The sequence below is a fragment of the Epinephelus moara genome, chromosome 5, assembly GCF_006386435.1.
Source record: "Epinephelus moara isolate mb chromosome 5, YSFRI_EMoa_1.0, whole genome shotgun sequence".
NCBI lineage: Eukaryota > Metazoa > Chordata > Actinopteri > Perciformes > Serranidae > Epinephelus > Epinephelus moara.
In genome coordinates, this window is record NC_065510.1 from 37,208,202 (window position 1) to 37,230,088 (window position 21,887).

General features: G+C 40.2%; 1 protein-coding gene across 6 annotated transcripts in view; it reads right to left on the reverse strand.

Annotated features, from left to right (window-relative positions):
* Positions 1-21,887, reverse strand: part of rbfox2 (RNA binding fox-1 homolog 2) — a 41,709-nt gene that overhangs the window by 3,198 nt on the left and 16,624 nt on the right. For 2 of the 6 annotated variants that reach the window (XM_050044177.1, XM_050044180.1), the window contains 8 exons: positions 12,739-12,945; positions 10,658-10,828; positions 10,056-10,109; positions 9,836-9,928; positions 5,857-5,944; positions 3,400-3,456; positions 3,136-3,280; positions 2,485-2,530 (listed from right to left, as the gene is read on the reverse strand). In XM_050044177.1, coding sequence (XP_049900134.1) covers positions 2,485-2,530; positions 3,136-3,280; positions 3,400-3,456; positions 5,857-5,944; positions 9,836-9,928; positions 10,056-10,109; positions 10,658-10,828; positions 12,739-12,945 — 861 coding nt within the window. Of the gene's footprint in view, positions 1-1,997; positions 2,035-2,484; positions 2,531-3,135; positions 3,281-3,399; positions 3,457-5,856; positions 5,945-9,835; positions 9,929-10,055; positions 10,110-10,657; positions 10,829-12,738; positions 12,946-21,887 lie in introns of all 6 variants that reach the window. The other 4 variants (XR_007569922.1, XM_050044178.1, XM_050044179.1 and 1 more) reach the window with 4 other exon arrangements.

Sequence of the window (21,887 nt, forward strand, 5' to 3'; positions counted from 1 at the left end):
GGGGAAAGGGGGGGGGGGGGGGGGGGGGGGATGAAGGAAGGTGACATAAAGGGATAAAGAGAGAGGAGGTGATGTAGAAAATAGGTGAGGAAGGAATTGTCAGAGAACAACAAAAGAGAATAATAATAAAGGAACAGAACAAGGAGAAAGAGAAAGTGCTGATGCCAGATGACACTAGAGACAGAATAGGCTTCAATTATTGACTGAGGAAGCAAAGAAGACGGAGCGAACAGAGCGAGGAGGAGTGAAATAGAGAGACACAAAAGGGGGTTTACAGATGAGGAGAAAGGGGCAGGAATGGGGGGGGACTGGGGGAGGAGTCAGCCTTGTAAATATGTCTGCATGCCGACATTGATTCAGTTAGCATGCCACAGGTGAAACAGATAGGGAGATTCCTGGAAGGGGTCTGACTACTGGATGAGTGTCTGGTTTTAATGTCATTATTTATGTCTTATTTATTTTGTGTCCTGTTTGTTATTTCAAGCATGGCAATGCAGCTTGCTGAGACAAAAACAACACAAAGAAGGCATGTCCTGGCATGGAAGAACTGTCTTTTTTTTACTTAAATTATCTCAGTTTCATACAATTACTTGTTAAATGTTTTTCTGATTTTGGAATTAAAGTGTGTGATGAAAATGTCAAATTATATAATCAAATGTATTTTACTGTACCTTGCAACAAAAACATGATGAAAGATAATAAATTCAAAGATGAATTTGCTGTGGGGTATACCCTAGGGATGATGCCAAAATAATAGGAATGCACCGATTTACTGGCCAAACATCAGTATCAGTCGATATTCGCCTTGTTGACTGCCACTGGCCTTTTGGCAGAAAAGATGGCATTTACTGGCGGCAGTGGCCAATGTTTTTCTGTTGTGTCACATCAATTTTGCGCCGGCTAAAAAGCAGGGACATCCATCCCAGGGACAACAGGAAACATGTTTGGGATGAACAGACATCTTCCCTGGGAGGCCTTCAGGACAGAGAGACACAATAAACTCAGTATAGATGTGTCAGGGGATGCACACTATTTTATCCTGATGCTACATTGTGAACAACAAATCCATGTGGAAAACAGCAGGAGGAAAGCTATTTAATGTTAGCTGCTAGCAGCCGCTGGCCAGAACTCACAGCTTACCAAGAGTGCATTAAGTAACACTGTGATACGTTCAAGCTCCATTCAGTAAAAATGAATATTAGGCGAAGGTAAACTGTTATCATTTTGTCGAGAAACTTAAATACAGTTGTTGATGTTTTCACAGCAATGTAAAATAGATATTAGAGAGGGAATTATGATTATTATATAAAGTAAAAAGGCTTTTAAAAAGTTATTTAAAAAAAAAAGTTTTTAATGTAAAAAGTTCTGTTCAAGGTTGTTTCATAAATGTGTATGACTCAATTTTGTGATTTCTTTCCTTCCCTGGCACAAAAGAGGAATAAATAACCAAAAAAAAAAACTGAGCTAAACAATAACAAAAAAACATCAGTATCAGCTATCAGCCCAATGGTGACTTTAAACATCTGTATCGACCCAAAATTTCACAATCGGTGCATCCTTACAAAATAAGGCAAAATGTCTTTGTTGTTTTTCCACTGAGGAAAACAATAAGTTGGTGCACTGTTGGTGTATATTGTTAATTGGATGAATTGTCATGATGTAGACTTGAAAACTTTATTAAGTACAGATTTTGAAAATAAATGACCCACTGTTCAAGTAAAGACCCATAATACTACACCTAATTTACCCCAAAATGTACATCCATCCCTCCTGAAGATTATTTGTGAATTAAGTTTTATGTTTTATTAAATTTAGATTTAAACTTAAATTATTTTCTCCCCCTTCCGCAACTCCACCCATGTCAGAATCCAGTGAGTTAGTAGAAGAAGACAGAGAAGGCATTTCAATCTCAGATGGTCAATAATGTCTAGCAGCACGCAGTCATTGGAGACGAGGAGGATGCACACTGGCTCTCACACAGAGTGTGTAAACCCTACCTGGGGCAATCTGCCACTAATGTCCTGAAACACTAGTCTACAGAGAGAACAGAAACAGCTATTGTCAACCTGGTCACACACGCACGCACACACAGACACACACTCATAATCACATTGGTACAAACTAAACTCACAAATGCACAGAGACAAACCCTAGAGGAGTCTACTCCTGAATGAACACTGATGAAAGTGTGTGTGTGCTGGGCTGCTCATATTTTTATATTTGTATGCATCATTAAACGAACATTATATATGAGGTTGGACAGAAACAAAAGTGATGAGTTCAATTGTAATTTAAAAAAAAGAGACAACTCAAGATTAAGTCAGGGGAACAGAAAATGTCTCTAGCTGTGATGAATTTAAAACACCCAAAAGTACACGTCTCTATGGGTTTGGTCCATGCCATTTCACACTTGAAATCCCACAGGCAAGAGGGGAGAAACGTAGGTGAGGAGTGAGGCAGTAGAGGAGAGAGAGGTATACTTACATAGAGATCAGCTGCACCGTAAAAGCCATCCTGATAGGCCATCACACTGAGAGAGAGACGAGAAAGGAAGGAAGGAGGGAAGGAAGGAAGGAAGGAAGGAAGAGGAGAGAGGAGCGGTGGTGGAAAGTCGAAAACAAACAAACAAAAAGTAATGGTGTGATGCGCCACCATGTGGGCATTGCGGGAAACAAAACAAAAAAGTGACGATTGGGGGAGAGAGAGGTGAGAGAATGGTGCCAAACAGATTGTGAAAGAGAGAAAAGAAAGAAGGGTGAGATTATTACACACCGTGCAACATGCAAGACAAAATACCACCTCTTTGTTTTAAAAATGCACCAACTTCAGGGCGATACTACTGTTACTGCAGCCGATGAGACAAATTAATGTAAAGTATTTCTCAATCAAATTTCTCAAAATCATCTTACTATCAGCTTTTAGGTACAAGGAAATGGTATTTCAGTCAGCAAACTGTCAATGTCAACATCTCCATAAAAATATATTCAAACGCACAACATGCACAATTATTATTATTATTTTTAACTCAGTGAAGACATGCATTTAAGGAGATATGCATTACATTAATTCTAGTTTTTTTTTTTATTATCAATAGCAGTTGTAGTTATTTATGTCTGTTTATGTTTGTGTGTTTACCCCGGGTAGGTAGGGATTGCAGGTTGTGGCACAGCTGCCCTGACTGCGCTGTAGACGGGCCGGGCACGACCCCGGAGATGAGCGCCTCGAAAGGTCGCAGCAGTGGAGGCAGCTGCTGCTGCTGCTGGGTATGGAAACCCTGGTACTGAGAGACAGAGAAGGTAGAAAGAACAGCTCCTTAAATACCTTCAAGGTTACAATCTTATTTGTGCATCTTGTCTTCGTCAGTCTGGCTGAGTCTGAAGCTAATGCGTGCTGTCGTACCTGTGTAGAGTTCAGGGCTGTACATGGCTCCAACCATGGGACTCAACTTCCATCCAGCTGTAGCGGACAAAGAATGACAATGTTCGTTTAAAGCAAGATTTGACTGAGGCAAAGAGACATTTAATGATTTGTGCATTTGTTTAGAGTGATGTGTGTTGTTTGTTTTATTGTTCATTGTGAACAGAGGATGCATAAAGCTTCCAGACGGTCTGTCTGCACGGGTCACATCTGAGAGAGCTTTCACTCAAGACAAGAATAAGAATAAGAAGAATAAGAGATGAGATGAGATAAATGGTGGGGAGCAGACTAACATGTTATATGATTAAGCAATGGCACCAGGGTTCAAACTTAACTTTTTGGCTTATTAGCCAAGTGGCTAGTAAGCTTTAAAAATCTACTGGCCAGAAATTTTTTTCACTAGCCAAAAATCATAAATAGTATTTTGGTATATTTTCAATGTGTTATTACTATAATACACTCGAGCAATTCTCAAACAGGAACGCTTACATTGGTTAACTGGCCTCTTTCTTGTTGTAGGCTCTTAAAATTCCCTCTCTCCGTGTTTCCAACTGTTGCAGCCAGTGAGCACAGACACGCAGTGTGCCGGTGGATCTTATCAGCCTTTCTAGGGCGTGGAAATGGCGGACTGCGGATCTCCAACTACAAGCTCACGTTCTAGCTCCCACTTTGCGGCATGTTGTGGGCTTGAAGATCTGTTGTACGACACTGGCGCTCAACCAATGACATCACATACACACAGCCCGGGGCGGGAGAAACAACAACAACTGTAGTTTGGCCCTATTTTTTTCACTTGCCAGAGTGGCTGGTTAGGTGACTTCATTTACTGGGTTCAAATTAGTTGCCTCTGGCGACTGGCGACTGCTAATTTTGATCCCTGAATGGCACTTAGTGTTTTTTCTGGATTTATAAAAAATAGTTAAAAAATAAAATGTGTATACTTCTATGTACTCCTTTTCTAACACATACGTATTCAATAAAGTTCATTTATGTTGTTTATGAGAATTTGTACATTGAGAGGTTGCTTTGGGATTACTGTTCATTTTGCTTGTTATTCTTATTTAGATTTTTATTATTTAAAATAAATCTAATCTAATCAAATCATTATACTGTTATACAATGCAAGTTAATGTAACATATAATACAGTATAATATGGGACATTATGATATAGTATAGGCCATGACACATATTATGTGTGTTATTGGTTACTGTTATTACCACTTGTGATAGTTCTGTGCATGGTCAGAAATTATAACTCTTTTTTATTCTGTTTTTGCACTTTGTGATGTACCTGGATCAGATGTGCGACTAAAAATATATATTTTTTTATTTCAAAAATGAAGAACATTCCTTTTTTTTCCTACATTCATTTGCATTTGTGTAAAATTTAAATTGTTTTAAGAAAGTTTTAAGTAGGCTGCTGAAAATGTTGGGATCTTCCATATTCAGAACAGCCCAGGTGTATAGTACAAAGATGGTAAAGCACTATTACAAGTACATAGTAAAACTTAATGTAAGACATATCAAAAGTAGTACAGCACAGCAATAGAACACAGAATACAGTATCAAATATAATATGTAAATCACTTGGTTTACTATAATATAGAACAAGAATATATGAACCCTAACCCTGACTATGGCGAGGTATATAATCAGCTCAGCAGAATGACAATGGAGAGGTGACATGAGCATCTCGAGTGAACCAGACACTGTGGAGGAATGGGTCTGTGTGTGTGTGTGTGTGTGTGTGGTGTTAAAGTCCGTGGTGCAAGCTGCTGTTTCACAATCTAATAGCAGCAGGTACAAAGAAGAGCCTGAAGCACTCAGTTCTGCAACGTTTATATAGATTTTTAGTGGAGTCACATCATTATGATTTAATATAATTGATGTTACTGTTAAACAAAATTTTACTGTCCAACTTTTAAAAAAGTACGAGGCGCTTTTTTTGTGGGATAGTGTTGTCAACAATATTGATTTATCAATATATATATATATATTGATTCTGAATATTGGAAACAGTTTCAGCACTAATTTTCCAAGGTATTAACACACCAGTACCAGCTGTGCTTTCTCACTCTCTCTAGCTGTTAATGTTTACTGCAGTCATTCTGCTGTTGCCTGCTACTAACCAAGAAAAGAAATGTCACTGTTGACATGCTATAGCCTTGATATATTAATATTATAATTAATTTCAAGCCCTCAGAGTCAATTTTTCCCTATGGTATTGAAAATGGTGTTACATACCAATAATTTTTAAGGTATTGTAACAAAGTTAGAAATTCCAGTATTGTGACTAGTAGACAGCACTATTATGGGATATAATTCATTACAATGGTAATTATCTATATGGTGATATCAGTTTTAACAACTTTGCCCAGTCTAGTCACCATGTATCAAAAGAAAAGGTAGAATCAGCTGTTAATTTTGAAGTGTTTTACCATATGGCAGCGTCGCGAGGCCCTCTCCGTTTGAATAAGGGGTGGTCATCTTCTTGTTCGTCATCACTCTGGCTGTGGCATTATTCACCTGGACACCAGAATAAGTGGTCAGCGGCTAAGTCGAGCCAGTTTAAGGGACAAACAAGCACTGAGGAATTATCAGAATGATACAGAATCAAATCACATGTGAAGTTTGTTTCTTGTGTTCTTAAACTGAATGTAGTCTGTGACACACAGAGATACTCTGCACGATGATCAGAGTTTAACACTGAACTTTAAGTGTGAGGTGTCGTTATACTGAAAACTGTTTTCTTTTACTTATGATAGAGGTTAATTCTGTTGATGAGCAGCGATGGTATTTGATGCATGCGCTTCTTTTGAAGGAAAAAGACATAGAAAACAAGGATCCTGGTGAGTAAGTCAGGCAGTTTTGCACACAAACAATGCAACCATTGGCACACAGAACAAAGAAAAACAACAAAATATTTCAGAACAAAAGCATTCAAAAAGAAATCCAAGACCATTATATTGCTACCTTTAAAACAAAAAAAGAGGAGGGAAAAAGAAGGTGAATTAAGCGGCAGATTCATCAGTTGAACACAATGCAAAAACATCAATCGAAGAGTTCATACACAAATTACACACAGCCAATCAAGAGCGCATCACATCACCAGAGGTGAGCAAAACTAGCCAATCAGCAAGCATCAGATGCAGCAAGAGACCAATCAAAAAAGGTTGGCAGCCCTCCCAGTCCAATACACATCATACAGAAAAAGAGGGAGGGGAGGGAGAGAGATAAGACAGAAATATAGAGGGATGCAGGAGGAGGAGCCAGTCCACATGAAAAGACACGGAAAAACACATACATGATGTGGAGAAGAGAGAGAGAGAGTGAACAATCCATCCAAATGTGCAATTCTTCTAATGAACAAACAGAAACAACAAGATGCGACACACACATACAAAAAATACATCCGACCATTTTGCCTACATTGGATCTAACTGTACAGGAGCAACAATGGAGAAAATGATGAATGGAGCAAGAACGAATACGGAGAGACAGAGAAGTCTAGATAAAGACAGAGAGGATGGGGGATGCAAATATCATTCCTCAAAAAAATCAAATCAAACCATGGTTGTGAAACACTGCCAGGCATTCCAGATCAGTGTCGCACACCAGAGAGACCTCGAAGCACACAACCACCAACACACACCATCCAGAACCAAACTGATCAAAAAGTAAAACAAGGACACCTCTTTACAGAAATCAGAACGAAGAGAAGCTGCCGTTACTCAATCAGTGGCAGAAATTTTTAAGTTTGCTTTGCTGGGGTCTGCGTATTAATTCAAGGCAGCTTTTTTTCTTTCTTAGAAAGGCTGCTAAAGGTTTACACATTACATATAAGGAGTAGATTTGCTTTGAAGTAAGCTTGCATTCTCTTTTGGGCGCACACTATTCATCCACATCTGTAATTTAAATGTTAAATCTAAACAGCCATACCTCTACAACTGTCTGCAGTCTACAAAGTGGTACAGAAAGGGATCATCAAGTACTACAATACACCATGATATACAGACAACTATTATCCTCTCTCCGGTAAAGCTAACATAGCACTCATGCTTCAGCATGCTGTCCCACTAAGGTGCAAAAATGCAGCTATTGGCTGACACATGACACAGAGAGATGACATAGTACTATATGGCGTCATACAGATGACGAGAAAGAGAGTAAACCATGCAGGATACAGCTCTGGAATTAAATGCTGAATGCAGTTAGAGAGGTGATTGGAATGAATGCATAAGAAGTGGTAGTCATAGTTGTTGCACTTGCAGATAGATGCAGTACATTCAGTTATACAAGTGGCCTTTATAATGCCATGCGATCAATGGCTAATCTCATAATCGTTTCATTCACCACCTCCCCAATCAATCACAGGATTAGCCAATCATGTTCTGTCAATACAATCAATCAATCAATCAAGCTCCCTTCAGTAGAGGAGTCCTTCATTTGGGTGTTGGGTGCATTTTATTTCAATTTTTTTGACGGATGGGGTGGGGGGAGGGGTCATTCAAAGATGATGCCATGTGTACACAACTTACCGTTGCCAGGGAAACGGCGTGAGGACACGCGAGCAGTTACCGTGGAGACTGACAACAACAACAACATACAAAAATCATCAGGGAAATAGAGAAAATATATGTAAGAAAGAAATGATGATCCAAATAAAATCAAAATTAAAGAAAAAAAAAACATAAACAAAACGAGGTAATGAAAAGCAACCCCCACCCTGTGGCAGAGAGGAAGTGATGTAACAGGTCACGTGTCAACAGTCACCTACAAGTATCAGCCGTTTGACAACGATCTAGCCTCTAACTGGTATAAACCCACTACAGACACAGATCATAAAAGATAATAAAAGGAGCAAACAAATGGAAACAGAAAAATAATTTTATCTACCTTAGGGGGGGGGGGGGGGGGGGTGTCTACCTGTTATTACTGCCCAGATTATATTCAGATAACTGAGAAAATAATCACTCAAAATCAAACTTAATCTCGTTCTCCAATGTCTATGCTACCTGACTACATCACAGGACAAGGGAATGGACAGATATATGGGGGGAGGGGTGGACAGCAGAAATGCAGGTGCATATGGGGACACACAAACTGGGAGAGACAGACAGACAGACTGGCCTGGTGAAAAAGAGTGGAGAGAGATGGAGGAGAACCAATCAAAATAAAAAAAGGAAAAAGGAAAAAGAAAGGAGAGGGAACGACAGCTATCTATTGCATTCTCTTCACATGTTCATTCTCTCTCCGCCCTCCGTATTTTTAATCCTGCACACCCACACACAGAGACAGAGAAGAGTGCAAGACATTCGAGACCATGCAGAGGAGCTTTAGTAGCAAGTACAAATAAAAAAGAAAGCGTGATTTCGAAATCAAGAGCCAGAGCAAATGGCGAAAGCATGGTGTATCTGATCTCCAAGGCCATTTGCAACTGAAATCCGAGCTCATGCTGACAAATTAAAAAAAAAAGATGTCACAACAAAATGCACTTCCATGAGATCTGGTGTTCTTTTTCAGGAGTGGTGGATGCAAGTGTGTGTGTAAATAAAACATGTTTTTTTTTTACCATCCATCTCGCACGTCTGAAATTAAACAGTCAGCTTTTCTGAAGCATCAGAAATGACACCACGCTTCTCACAGCAGTCTCATTCCAGAAAAAACTGCCCCCTGAAAATGCTCCCCATCATGCATCAGTCCGTTAACACATCAAACGAAAAAACCTGCTCCCCAGAGTCACCCGTGTAATATTAACTGAAAAACTCAGTGACGATCTCTGACCTCATGATCCATCCATGCAACATACAGTAGCCTCTTACAGACACCAGCAAGCACTTTTTTTTTTTTTTTCAGAGGAAAAATTCCTGAGAGGCCATTAACTGCCCTTCTGGTCATTAACACAACCATAAACCAAAAATGGCCACTCATCATGATCATGGAAGAAGTGATGATGGTGATGGAAAAGGTGCAGGAAAACTAAAAAAACAAAAAACAAAAGAAAGAAAAGATCCTACATGCTGTGACAGAAGCGGACATCGTCAGCAACCTCGTGTAGCGACGTCTCACCGGCCATGCCTGTTGTGTAGCCACTCCACCCAGCATGCTTTGCAAACCACACAGCTTTAAGATCAAGGTGCAATGGACAGCCCACAACATCAACGACAACAACAATGACAGCATAAACATCGACAGGAAGTGCCGTCAAAAGAGACGTCTGTGTGCGTGGCACCACTGCACCATGCTATAGTGAAGCCAGAGGGGTTAGAGTCAAACACATACAGCCACCCGGAAACCTTCTCTGGGGCAGAAAACGACCAGAACAAACTCTCATTTTCGGACATGGAGGGGAAACGGAGGAGAAAATGGTCGCCGTTTCAAAAACAAAAAAAAAAGGGGGCGAGGGTGGTGAGTTACCTCGATTTTACGTCCTTCCACCAGCGTACCGTGAAGCTTCTCTCTGGCTCTCTCTGCATCTGCACTCGTCTCGAATGTTACAAAGCCGAAACCCTGCAAGCAGAGGAGAAGGAGAAAATGGAAAAAGAAAAGGAGGGGGAGAGCGACAGAAGGTTGAAAATGAAGCTTTTGCTGAGTTCATATTTGTTAACAAATTTTAAACGTTGCTCCAACTCCCTACCTTGGATCCCCTCTCGTTGAAAATGATCTCTACGTCGAGGATTTTGCCAAATTGCTGCAAAACAGAAAGAAGAAAAAGATGAGGAGGCTGAAGAGGCATGCAAGTCTTGTGCTGCGTCTTGCCACAGGGTGTCAGCACTGTGTTCAGCCATGATGAGCTGGCACCCAGCCAGCTCTGGCAGTCTTTTCTTCCACCATATCTTCCTCGCCTCTGCTCTTTTCTCTGCACCACATTTCAGAGACATTCCTCTGACAAAAAAGCCTGAGCACATGGCCAGATTTTTACACCTGGCTTTAAATAATCTTTCTACAAGATGACAGTCCAAGCAAAGGTTTTGTTTTTTTTAGTCTAACAGCACAAAAACGGATTCCTTTTAGATGAAAAGAGATATGACAGAGCCTTATTTTCATTTAAAATCCCACTGGAGGACAGGAAATAAACAGTAAAAAGAAATTGAGGACACAGTGCTGACGTCACTGGATCGGTCCTTTGAGTCATTATTTTTACTAACTGCATCCTTTTTAATCCAAAGCTACTTTTCTGGGTTGTTGTTATGTGATGATGCATAGTGGAAAAAAGGGGGAATGTTGCGGTCTACATACCCCAAACATCTGCCGTAGGTCCGGGTCTCGGAAGCGGAAAGGGATGTTGGACACGTGGAGGCGTTTGGGGGTCCCCTTGGTGTCTGAATCATCTCCAACAGTCCCGCCGCCACCTACTCCCCCCGAGCCAACAACTGACTGACCGTCAATCTGGGAGGACCCATCTGACTGCTGGGACAAACAAACAGGATAAAAGGGAGACTTTTATTGTTTACACAGTAGCTGTGGGCCCGCAACATACAATTATTTCTAATCCATTAATGTGTCACTTATTTTCCAGATTTATGAATTTGTCTTTTTGTCTAGAAGATGTTAGAAAATAGTGAATAATGCCCACACTACTTCCCAGAACCCAAAGTAATGTCTTCAGATTGCTCCTTTTGTCTGACCAACAGTCCAAATATATTAAATTTAAGATGATATTATGATGATATTTTTGCCTGAAAGTAAGTAAACCTGACTTAAATTAACTTTATTATACAAAGAGGTGTTTCTGCTATTTAACCTATCCTTAAATGCTTGGACAAAACACAGTTCCACAGCATCACAAACTGTTTCCACAGCTTCCAAAATGACCAGTTAAATTAACACTTATGTAATATTTAGGGGAAAAAAAGGAACCTTATAGCCTTCATGAGGGTTGCATTTATTACAGGATTATTAAATTAAACTGTATTAGTTTTAGCCAGAATTACATTTCTTTTAATAGTTTTTGGGGTAAATTTACACTCTCACTATCACTCATTCACATCCCCTATTACAGTGATTCTCGACCAGGTATCCCAGGATCCCCATGAGTCCTTGAGGGAGTTCCAGGAGGTCCGCAGAAAAATGGGGAAGACTTTATTTGCGCTTTTTAATTCACTACAGAAATGAGAATGAGAAATCTGTTTCACTTCCCCCACAATTAACTCCTAAAGTGTAACGTTAGCTGATAACAGCAGAGCTCACGTCTTAAAGCTACAGATAGTAACTTCTATAAAAATAACTGTTTGTCATATTTGCTGAAACTGTCCCTATATTCTGAAATAAGGACATGAGACAAAAAAATTGAATTTTTCACTCTGTCAATTACACACAGGTCCGAACACACACATGCACAAACTGGACCTATACATGCACTAAGTGGAGAGATGTCAGAGTGGGCTGCCCATGACAGGCGCTCCGAGCGGTTGGGGAGTTCGGTGCCCCTTGCTCAGGGGCACCTCAGCAGTGCCCAGGAGGTGAACTGGCACCTCTCCAGCTACCAGTCCACACTCCATATTTTGGTGTGGATGGGGACTTGAACAGGCGACCCTCCGGTTCCCAACCCAAGTCCCTATGGACTGAGCTACTGCCGCTCATGCCGCTCATGTCAATCTCTGCTCGTAAGCAGCGCTGATCAAATATAATCAAGATTCTGCTACTATATTGCCTACAGTGTACTGTTAAGCTGTAAAAAGAGAACGTTTGCTCTGGCCGGTGGGCAGTGCTTCATTTTTGGCTTAACTGTTTCCAATAAGGCGGCTAGGTCACAAACTTTCTCATTTTACATCTAAACAGTACACTAAATACAGATATATAGTTTCTGAAAACATTTTAGGCGAGAAATAGACGATGCAGTGACAGAATCTTGATTCACATTTGATCAACAGCTGCCTAGTTTTACAGTTTGAATGCAGTTCAAGAGAAGTGATTGACAGCTGCGTTAGAGACTTCTGTTGTGACTGGTTGTTTTCGCTCACATGTGGTAATGCCAGTACTACGAGGCAATAAAACAGGCAGAGGAATAGGATTTTCTTCACAGATTATCTGTCTAATGTGGATGTAGTTACAGTTTCAGCAATTATGACAAAACATTTTTTATCATATCCTCACACATAAATTAGGAAAGATCCTAATCTGTCTACTGCAAACAGAGGTTTACAGATTTTTAAGCGAAAAGGGTATTGGATCTGTAACTGGTACCATTCAAGTCAGGTCTCTGCATCCCAGTGACTTTCTACTATTTTTTAAATCTATAACATTCTTCCTCACTCTGGGCGCCCTCTCAAGGCAAACCCTGATGTGGGCTGCACACAGAGGAAGAAGCTGGCACTCACTTGGACACTGAGGCTGTTGGCAGCGTTGGCGGCACTGTTCGCTGCTCCACCGGCTTCCACGGGGCCTTGAACGGCCCCTGCTGCGTACAGGCTGCCCCCGTAATCCAGGGCCAGGCCGTTCTGGGGGGGCGGCGGTGGAGGTGGAGGGAATGCAGAGAAAGGTGGAGGTACAAGTCCCTCCTGACCACCAGCACTATCCTGAGAGCCCTGTTGGAAGGAAGAGAGAGGAGAATGAGCAAGGAGTGAAAGCTAAAGTAGACGGTTGGCTAACTTCCACAGTATCTTTTACTGAGAGCATCACCCGACCACACAGAGACCACTTTCCCGAGAGCTTCGGTGTAAAAGTCATACAAGCGTGGATATTATATTTCCATTTCCTCACGTCTGTATGTGTGTGTATGTGTGTGTGTGTGTGTGTGTGTGTGCGTAAATGCATGTATGCACACCCCCCACCCATTAAATATTCACTGCAGCCACATCTATTATTGAGGGTCAGATGCCTCCGTGCTCGGTGTTGTACAATGGTGAGTGTCTAACGCCTGCGCACACACTCACAAACGCCTCTGCACACAAACCACCTTTGACACGCAAACACCCACACACCTAAATGCTCACACAAAGACCAACTGTTAGTAAGGAAGCCGGCCCAAGTATTTTGTGAACACTATTACCCCCAGAAAAGAAAAAATGGTACCGACGTTCGAGAGCGTAGGAGAACAATACAGGCACCCACAAACACATGGTGGAATACAAACACAACATACACACACAGACACACACACACATACACACACACAAATTCCTAGCTGTTGGCAGTGGGGCATGGATACCCTAAATGGTAATAGTTAGAGAGCGGAGGGAGACAGCAGGGACGGGAGAGAAAAGGGGGGATGGGACGATAAAAGGTGATGACTGATAGAAGAAGCATGGTCCTGGCTCTGAGCCATAGCTTCCAAAGATTAACCAACCATCGCTGTCTTTCTGGTCTTTTTATAACTTGCTAATAACTGCACTGGATGGCCGATCAATTCAAGCCTGCAACATGCTGACAAAATCTGTTAGTTTGGTTTACTGACATTATATTTATAACAAGATTAAGTCTACAGTTACACTAGTTACTGAGGCTGCTCACAGTGACAATGCTAACAAGCTGATGTTTAGTTAAGTTTAATATTGACCATGCTCACCATCTTACATTAGTGTGTTAGCACGCTAATTTTAAATTCAACTAGCAAACTAAGCTAATTACCAAACTTGAGGCTGAGGCTGATGGGAATGTGCCACAGATGTAAAGTATGGACAAATTAGAAATTTTACTATTTCGATAGCATTATCTGAAAAGTGAAATAATCATCAAAAAAAGTGTTGGCAAAATTATATTCACGTTGCAAATTTCATTGCAGGTGGAAGCACAATGCTTAAGCTTCTACTGGTAGTTGCAGCCACAAACATTATCTGTACATTGTAGGCTTAAGATAAAACAAAAGACATAATTTAACACAATTGGAAACAGTCATATAAACAGTGCATGTGAGTTAAAACCATTTTATGGCATAACGCTAGCATAGATAGATATATACTACACATTTGACTTTTCTGCCTTCAAATGGAACTTGTGAGTTCGTGTTTACACGAAGTCTGGAGCTCGGAGCTCTCCAACAAGGTCAAGAATACTACAACAAGGGGCTGTTCATATGGACTCTTCTTGTAAACATGCTGAACTTGACCCCCTTTAAACGCAGCATTTGACAGGGATAAAGTGATTAAATCCTGGACTTAATTCCATCGCTGACCCTGGTGTTTCAAGGCAGAATATGTTATTTTCAGAATATGTTATTTAAAATATATAGTAAAAAACAACCGAAAATGTACATTAAAAAATGTGGCTTAAAACTGGATAAAAGTCAATCCTTGACAACTTGACCAAATGACACAGATCATACCCTTGATTAAAATGAAGGATTTCTCTGATTTTGAACATTGTTTGAAATGTTTGGGATAATCTAAGTTCACAATTCAACAAAACATATAATAATATAACTACACTATAATAATATAATCTAGTTGTTTTTAGACATTTTAAAGGGGAAGCATTGCATCTTGTATCTTTAAATAGTTCAATAACCTTTATCAAGATGGAAGGTAGTCACTGCCTGTCATTAAGATAAAATAGAAAAAAGAACCAAGAATTAGAAAACAGAATAAATAGCTGATAAAATCTTGACAGAAAGTTAAAAAAAAAAAGCAAAAAGGATCAAAAGACACCCAAAAAACAAAGTCAAATCATAAAAGACAACTGTTGTGAAACAAGTTTAAGACGCAAATCGAGGGAAATTGCATTAACAAGTAAAATATATTAAAAAATAAACAAAGATATGGCTGAACAATGGCTGCTGCATCTGGCAGCCTCTTCTTATTCTTTTTCTATCTTTTTAATCTCCTTGTTCTTGTTCGTCTTCCTGTTCGCCTCCTACATCTAATCATCATTATCATTTTCATTATTATTGTTATTATTATTATTTGCAGTGGTAGCAACAGCCGAACAGTAGCGCTAGAAACAGGCAGTTGTAATAATAAAAATGATGATAATAATAATAATAATAATAATAATAATAATAATGATAATAATGATAATAATCATTCATTAGTAAAAGTCATATTTGGTGCATTTTTCTTCCACCACCAAAATGGATTTCACCACTAAAGAGACTACATGCTTACTAGACATCTGCTTGGCTACACTGACTGTGTGTGTGTGTGTGTGTTTGTGTGTGTGTGTGACAGAATGCAGCGATGCCCATCTGAGTTGCACAATAGATCTCTGTCCCTTTGGGAGTGTTATAAGTGTGTGGGAGGGTGTGCATGTATGAGTGAGTGTGTGTGTGTGTGTGTGTGTGTGTGTGTGTGTGTGTGCGTGCGTGCGTGCGCGCGCATGCCATCTGTCTCACAGCTTTTTGACCTTTCTCAGCGTCACACCTGTGACACGGTAGCCGGGCCCCTCGACTCAGTGACAAACCGGGGGATGCACGCGGTCGACACGGATCACATCGATATTGTGACATGAGAGCAGCTACAGCGGAGCTTCACCGGGTCAACAGTGAGAGGGAAACTTTGTCTGGTAAATAACACAGGCACACACAAGTAAACACAACCGGACTTTCTGTATTATATTGGATATTCACAAGATTCAAAGTAACTAATCACTACATTATTAAGCTTTTTACAGGTGGCGAGGTAAGTCATACATATTTTAACACCTTGTCACTGGGACAAGCACGATAGACACCAAATCCATTATTTCTTTGCTTGAGGGTGCATCTATTTATCCTGAATCTCACCTTTTTCTTCCAAACACCTTTTTCTTCCAAAATCAATCTTGTAAATAACTGACTAAAATAATTTACTGACTTGAAAACCAAGTCTAATTAAGTAAAATAATAATAAACTGTTTGAAATCTATTTTTCACAGTTGCTTTAACAACTCTTTTGTTATTAGATGTTGTCAAGTTTCAAGAAAATGTCGCCTCTCACTAGGCAAAACTCAACGACTCCACATAATCAACAGAACTGAAGGCATCCACATGGTAAAGGAAATACTGGTGTCATGTGGTAACTGCTTTTGCTGGATGATATACTGTTCTAGAAATTACTGTGACAAATGATATGTCATTTTGAAACAACTGATAATATTGTAGCATGATAATATAAGCACACCCTTTCAAAGAGAGATGAACCTCTAATCTATAAGAACATTCAGACATTAGAATTTTAAAAATATATATATTTTTTTATATATTTCAACATCTTTTGAGGAGCAATAAACAACTGTTAATACATACAAGATAAAGTGTATATAAAACTATAGTACCCCTATAGGAGTGGCCCAAAATTACTCAGCTTGAGATTTTATACGACATATGGCCAACAAAAACAAAACAAAGCGATGCCCCTTAGACAAGCTTAGCAAAGCTGCGGTGAAACCACAGTTGCCTCCATAATTCAACCGGTGTGCTGCAGTCGCCTACCAGGGCTGGGCGGCCTTGGAGCCAGGCGGTTTGCTGGTGAATTTACGCAGCGAAGGATTAAGTTATTGGAGAAGAAAAACTACAAATGACAGACATTTTGGCTCATAACCAGGGGTTGGCAAGCTAATGGCTTTTAGGAGTGAGACTGTTCCACTCCAAAAGTGCAGCTGCAGGCTATCCGTAAGCTACGCTGTGCATTGTTTTACATGTCTTTGGACTAACGCAAGTAAAATAGCTGAACCCTAGTCTTACAATGGTCAGGAAAACCCTGCTGCTCATTCTGACATCATGTCGGCTAAAATATTGTTGATATTCTTCCGTATGTAAACACAACAGGCAACATCAGGGTTAGCAAAATGATCAAGGTCATGACCATATATCGCACGATGAATCGATAGTTATTGTGACAGGCCTAGTCATGTGTGTTTAACCATTTCATTAAACACCTTGATTTATGCACCAATCCTGGCTTCTTTTATAAAGCCATTACTACAAATTATATTTCCTCTTTGATGATAAAGTTAATATAATATATTAGGTATAAGACCTTAATAATATTAATAAATACAACTGGCACATGAAACTAATAACACACTTTTACATACATGAACAATCTTTTAACATATTCTTGTTTGTGTTTTGTTTTACTACGGAAGGATGCAGCTGCAGTGCGACACTGCAAACAGCTTTCAGCTCCGGCCTCCACTTGTGTAATCAATTAAAAGAAATTTCCTTGTGCTGTAAGAAACTACTTTTCTTGGTGGCTAGTCCTCTTTTTACTGCCGTTGTAAGAGCAAAGGAAACTGTATCAGATGCTTTGGACTCAACGTTTTATGACTGCGGCACTGGTCTGATTTCAGAAGAGTAATCACAACCAGCAATCCTGTTATCTCACTCCCTCCTCTCCCTGATAACATACAGTAAATATGTGTTCATCATTAATCGGTGCTGCCATCCTCCTCACTGCACGCATCCGCTTTTCATACCTAAACTGCTGAATCTCCTGCCAGGTGAGGAGTCTCCACCTCCGCCAGAATAGAAACCATGTTCTCCATCTTCAGAGCGCAGCACTCGAGCCAGATTACTGACCACAGAGTCCAAGTTTAACTTCATTCACATTTTGAAACGGCAGCTGTGTCCGCTCCTTCTAAACCCTGCAGCTGTATGAACCTCTTCCAATCTTGTCCACAAGCCTCCAAATGAAGGTTTTGATAAGTGATAACATCCCTCACATCCTCGCCTTCCTGTCCTGCCTCAGTTTCACACAGCAGCACTGCAGTCTTACTGTATACCTTGTTTTTTTTTAGAAAATGTTTGCTCATTATTTGCACAGACTGTTACAGTCATTAGGCCCTGTGAATGTTTTGATTATATAATATCAATATGTAAGTAAATACTCATCTAGGTTTACAAAATGTCAGACTCTTCCTGAGTTTTCTGCATAAAGAACTTTCATTTAATCTCATTGTACTGGATAGATATTTATTCTAAGGTGTTTCCATACATTACTCCACCCATCCTTTTATATTAGTTATAATTCTATGCTCTAATTAATGAACAAAGGCTTAAAAATAGACCAGAAAGTTGTTAATATGTGAAGAATTTTCTCTCTGTAACACTGTTACATCACTGATGGTAATAATGTGAACATGAGCTGAAATCCTCTGATGAGACATCCTGAATTCATTATGTTTGAGAGAGACAGAAAAGGAGAGCAGAGACGATGGAAATTAGTCAGTTTAGATCAGGCTTTTAACTGCAGGAGACAAAATACATTATGTGCTAAATGATACACTGGTTGGCTTCGCCTTGCATCAGCTCACCCTGGATGATCTGCATTAGCGGAGGTAAAAATGATAGCGGGTGGAGCTAGTCATCCTGGGTCACCAGGTAAGAGCTAACCTGGATGACAGACAGAAATAGGGAAACTGGACCCGCCGCTGTGGCGTGCTAGAAAGGGAAAGCTGATCACCCAGGCTGGGTCAAGTGGTGAAATGGGAAAAGCAGAAAGGGGACGATACACTGAGACTGAACCTGCATACAGGAAGTTTTACCTCCTTGCTGCAAAATGTTGGCAAACAGTTTATTATGGAAATTAAAAACCTTTCAGCCACACAAACAGCTCTGTGGAAGACAATGTTGGTGTGTCCAACACTTTGGACAGACTGAAATACCTCAACAACTATCAGATGAATTGTGATAAAACCCATTAATGTTTCCCCTCGGGATGAACTGAAGCAACTTTGGTGAGCCCTTCCAGCGCCATCAGCAGGTCAAAATTTCATGTAGTCCAGAATTTTATGACAAAAGTCTGCAAAACTTGCGATATTACCATCAGCCTTGGCTGAACTTTGTGTTTCGTGCTAATTAGCAAATGTTAGCACACTAGCATTGTCACTATGAACATATTATTAGTATGCTGACCTGAGCTGCAACTAATGACTATGTATGAATCATTTGGTCTACAAGAAAACAATGAGAAAAGCTTGTTATAAATATCCCAGAGGGTAAAGTGACTTTATCAAATGTCTTGTTTTGTCCAACCAACATTTCCACACCCACAAATTTACTATATGTAAGACCAAGGAAAGCAGCAGATCATGACATGTGAAAACTTAAAAATGTCACATTTTTTGCATTTTTGCTTGGGGGGGGGGGGGACTCAAAGGTCCGGTGTGTAGGATTTAGTGGCATCTAGTGGTGCGGTTGCAAATAGCAGCCAACTGAAATTTATCCCATGTGCCAGTGATGGCTGATGTGAAAAAATGACTGGCTCTATTTAGAAGCAGTGTTTGGTTTGTCTGTTCTAGGCTACTGTAGAACAACATAGCGGACTCCATGGAAAAGGACCCGCTGCATGTGCAGATGTAAACGGCTCATTCTGAGGTAACAACAACACAACGATTCTTAATTTTAAGGTGACTAGATACTAATGAAAAGACATCAATATTAGTTATTAATATTATATTACATTTCTGAATGGTTGTCTGTCTCTGTGTCAGCCCTGTGATAGTCTGGCGACCTGTCCAGGGTGTACCCTACCTCTCGCCCAATGTCAGCTGGGATAGGCTCCAGCCCCCCCGATGACCCCTAACAGGATAAGTGGTTATGGAAAATGAATGAATGAATGAATGAATTTCTACCAATATATTCCCCAAAATCCTACACACTGGACCTTTAAACTATGAATTGATAATTAAAATAGTTGCAGATTTATTTTCTGTCGATCGTATAATCAGTTGACTAATTTTTGCAGCTCTGCTGTGCCAAGTGTCGGGCCATGCTTGGAAAGATGTCATTTGTCTTTTTTTCAAAATGCAAAAGTGTTTCTAGCTGATTCGTACGGTGGAGTAAAAAGCTAACAGTCATAGAGAGGGGTAAGAAGCAATACAGAGTAAATATGGGACATGCACATTTTTAAACAGCTGCTCCTGGTTCGCATCAAGTGTTGCACTATAATGTTCAAATGAACAGTGACAGAAATAGTTGTGTTACACATGAAAAATTTGATTCATAGAGAGAAGTTTAAACCCATCTTAGTTTCTCACCTCTGCAAAGCTGGCCAGTCACGGCGTGAAGAGGGTGCGAATGACAGATTATCGGTTATGGAAAGTTACAGAAATGGTGGTAAACTATTGTCTAAAATTTTTTTGGGGGGAGGGGGTTTGTAAAGCTATTTGACCATTTGACACGGAGGTCTGGTCGTGCAGTATAATCCAAGTCTCATTTATCCAGTAATATGTTCAGTACTTCCCAAACACATGCATTTTAGCTAAAACCTTACAATATTAAACACTTAACGCCTACAAGCAGCATGCCTTCAGCATGAGTGTTTGTACTAAAATGTTTTAAATCTTAAAGTTTTAATGTAAATGTGTGTTTGGGAAGTGCTGAAAAATTAATAACCTTAAATATGGGCCCTGTTTACTTTAATTTACCAAGAATTTTGCCTTTTTTGGATTTCCCATTCACCATGGAGGCATGCGAGAAAAACAGTTTTCTGCATGAATTCAAGGTAACACACGGTGATCAATTAATATAGAAAAGGTCATTTTGTGGGTGAAGTGTTTCTTTTTAAGTACTGCCTTCCAGAAGCTTAGTCCCGTTTAAAACCTGAAGCTGCCGTGTGTATTATGTGTGCTACTTGCTGCAAAATTAATTGCCTTTCATGGGACAATAAGTCTGGAACTTGAACAATAACCAAAAATAGAGGAAGGAAAACATTTGAGGAAACTCTGGGAAACTTTACTCAGGGATCTCCCTGCCATAACGGTTGCTGCAGAGAATACAGTTGGTTACAAAACAGAGGAAGTAAAAAGAGTAGGCTATTAAAAAAAACTACCTTTTGTCAAATCTGTTGGGAAAACTACCCTCCTACTCTGCATTAGAATGTTCATCACGGCTCCAGTGTTGTCGTACTCGAGTCCCAACATTGATGACTCATGACACAACTCACTCATCTACTGATGAGTCAGTCTTGGACTTGACAAGTTGTGATGCAACTCAGACAGAATGATAGTGACTTGAATTTTTAATACTGCACACTTAGGACGTGAGGTTTTGATATCTTGGCTGCGGCACTATATATTATTCCCGCAGTCCATATCGCTGATCAGATTATTTCCCTATCAATCATAACATCCTCCTCATTGTTGTTGCTCATGCACAGAAACAGACTACAGCCTAGCGGGAGAATGGACAACCCCGGCTGTTGCTGTTCCTTCTGCCAGACCAAAATAGAAGCGGGAATACGAGCCAAAAACAACCTTGTATTTGTGTTCGACGATTGGCCTTTTCAGAGGAGATCCATTTTAGCCGCATCTCAACAGCCCTCTCTCTACCTGATACACTGTGTCAACAGCCCGCTATCTGCAAAAATAGCGTGTGCCTGCGTGCTGCTTGTTTTCTTTCTTTTTTTTTTTTTCTCCGCTCTTTCAAACCGTCAAGTTATGGGCCTTTTGCTGACTGCGAGTGGCCTTTGTGCTTGACATCAGGATAAAAGCATCTGCTGAATAAATGCACATAGATAGCAGGATAAGAGGAGGAACACAAAGACAAGGAGGGAGGGCATTCCTGGTCAATTTGAAGAAAAGTGCTGCCCTGTAGACAGGCAAACTGTAAGCT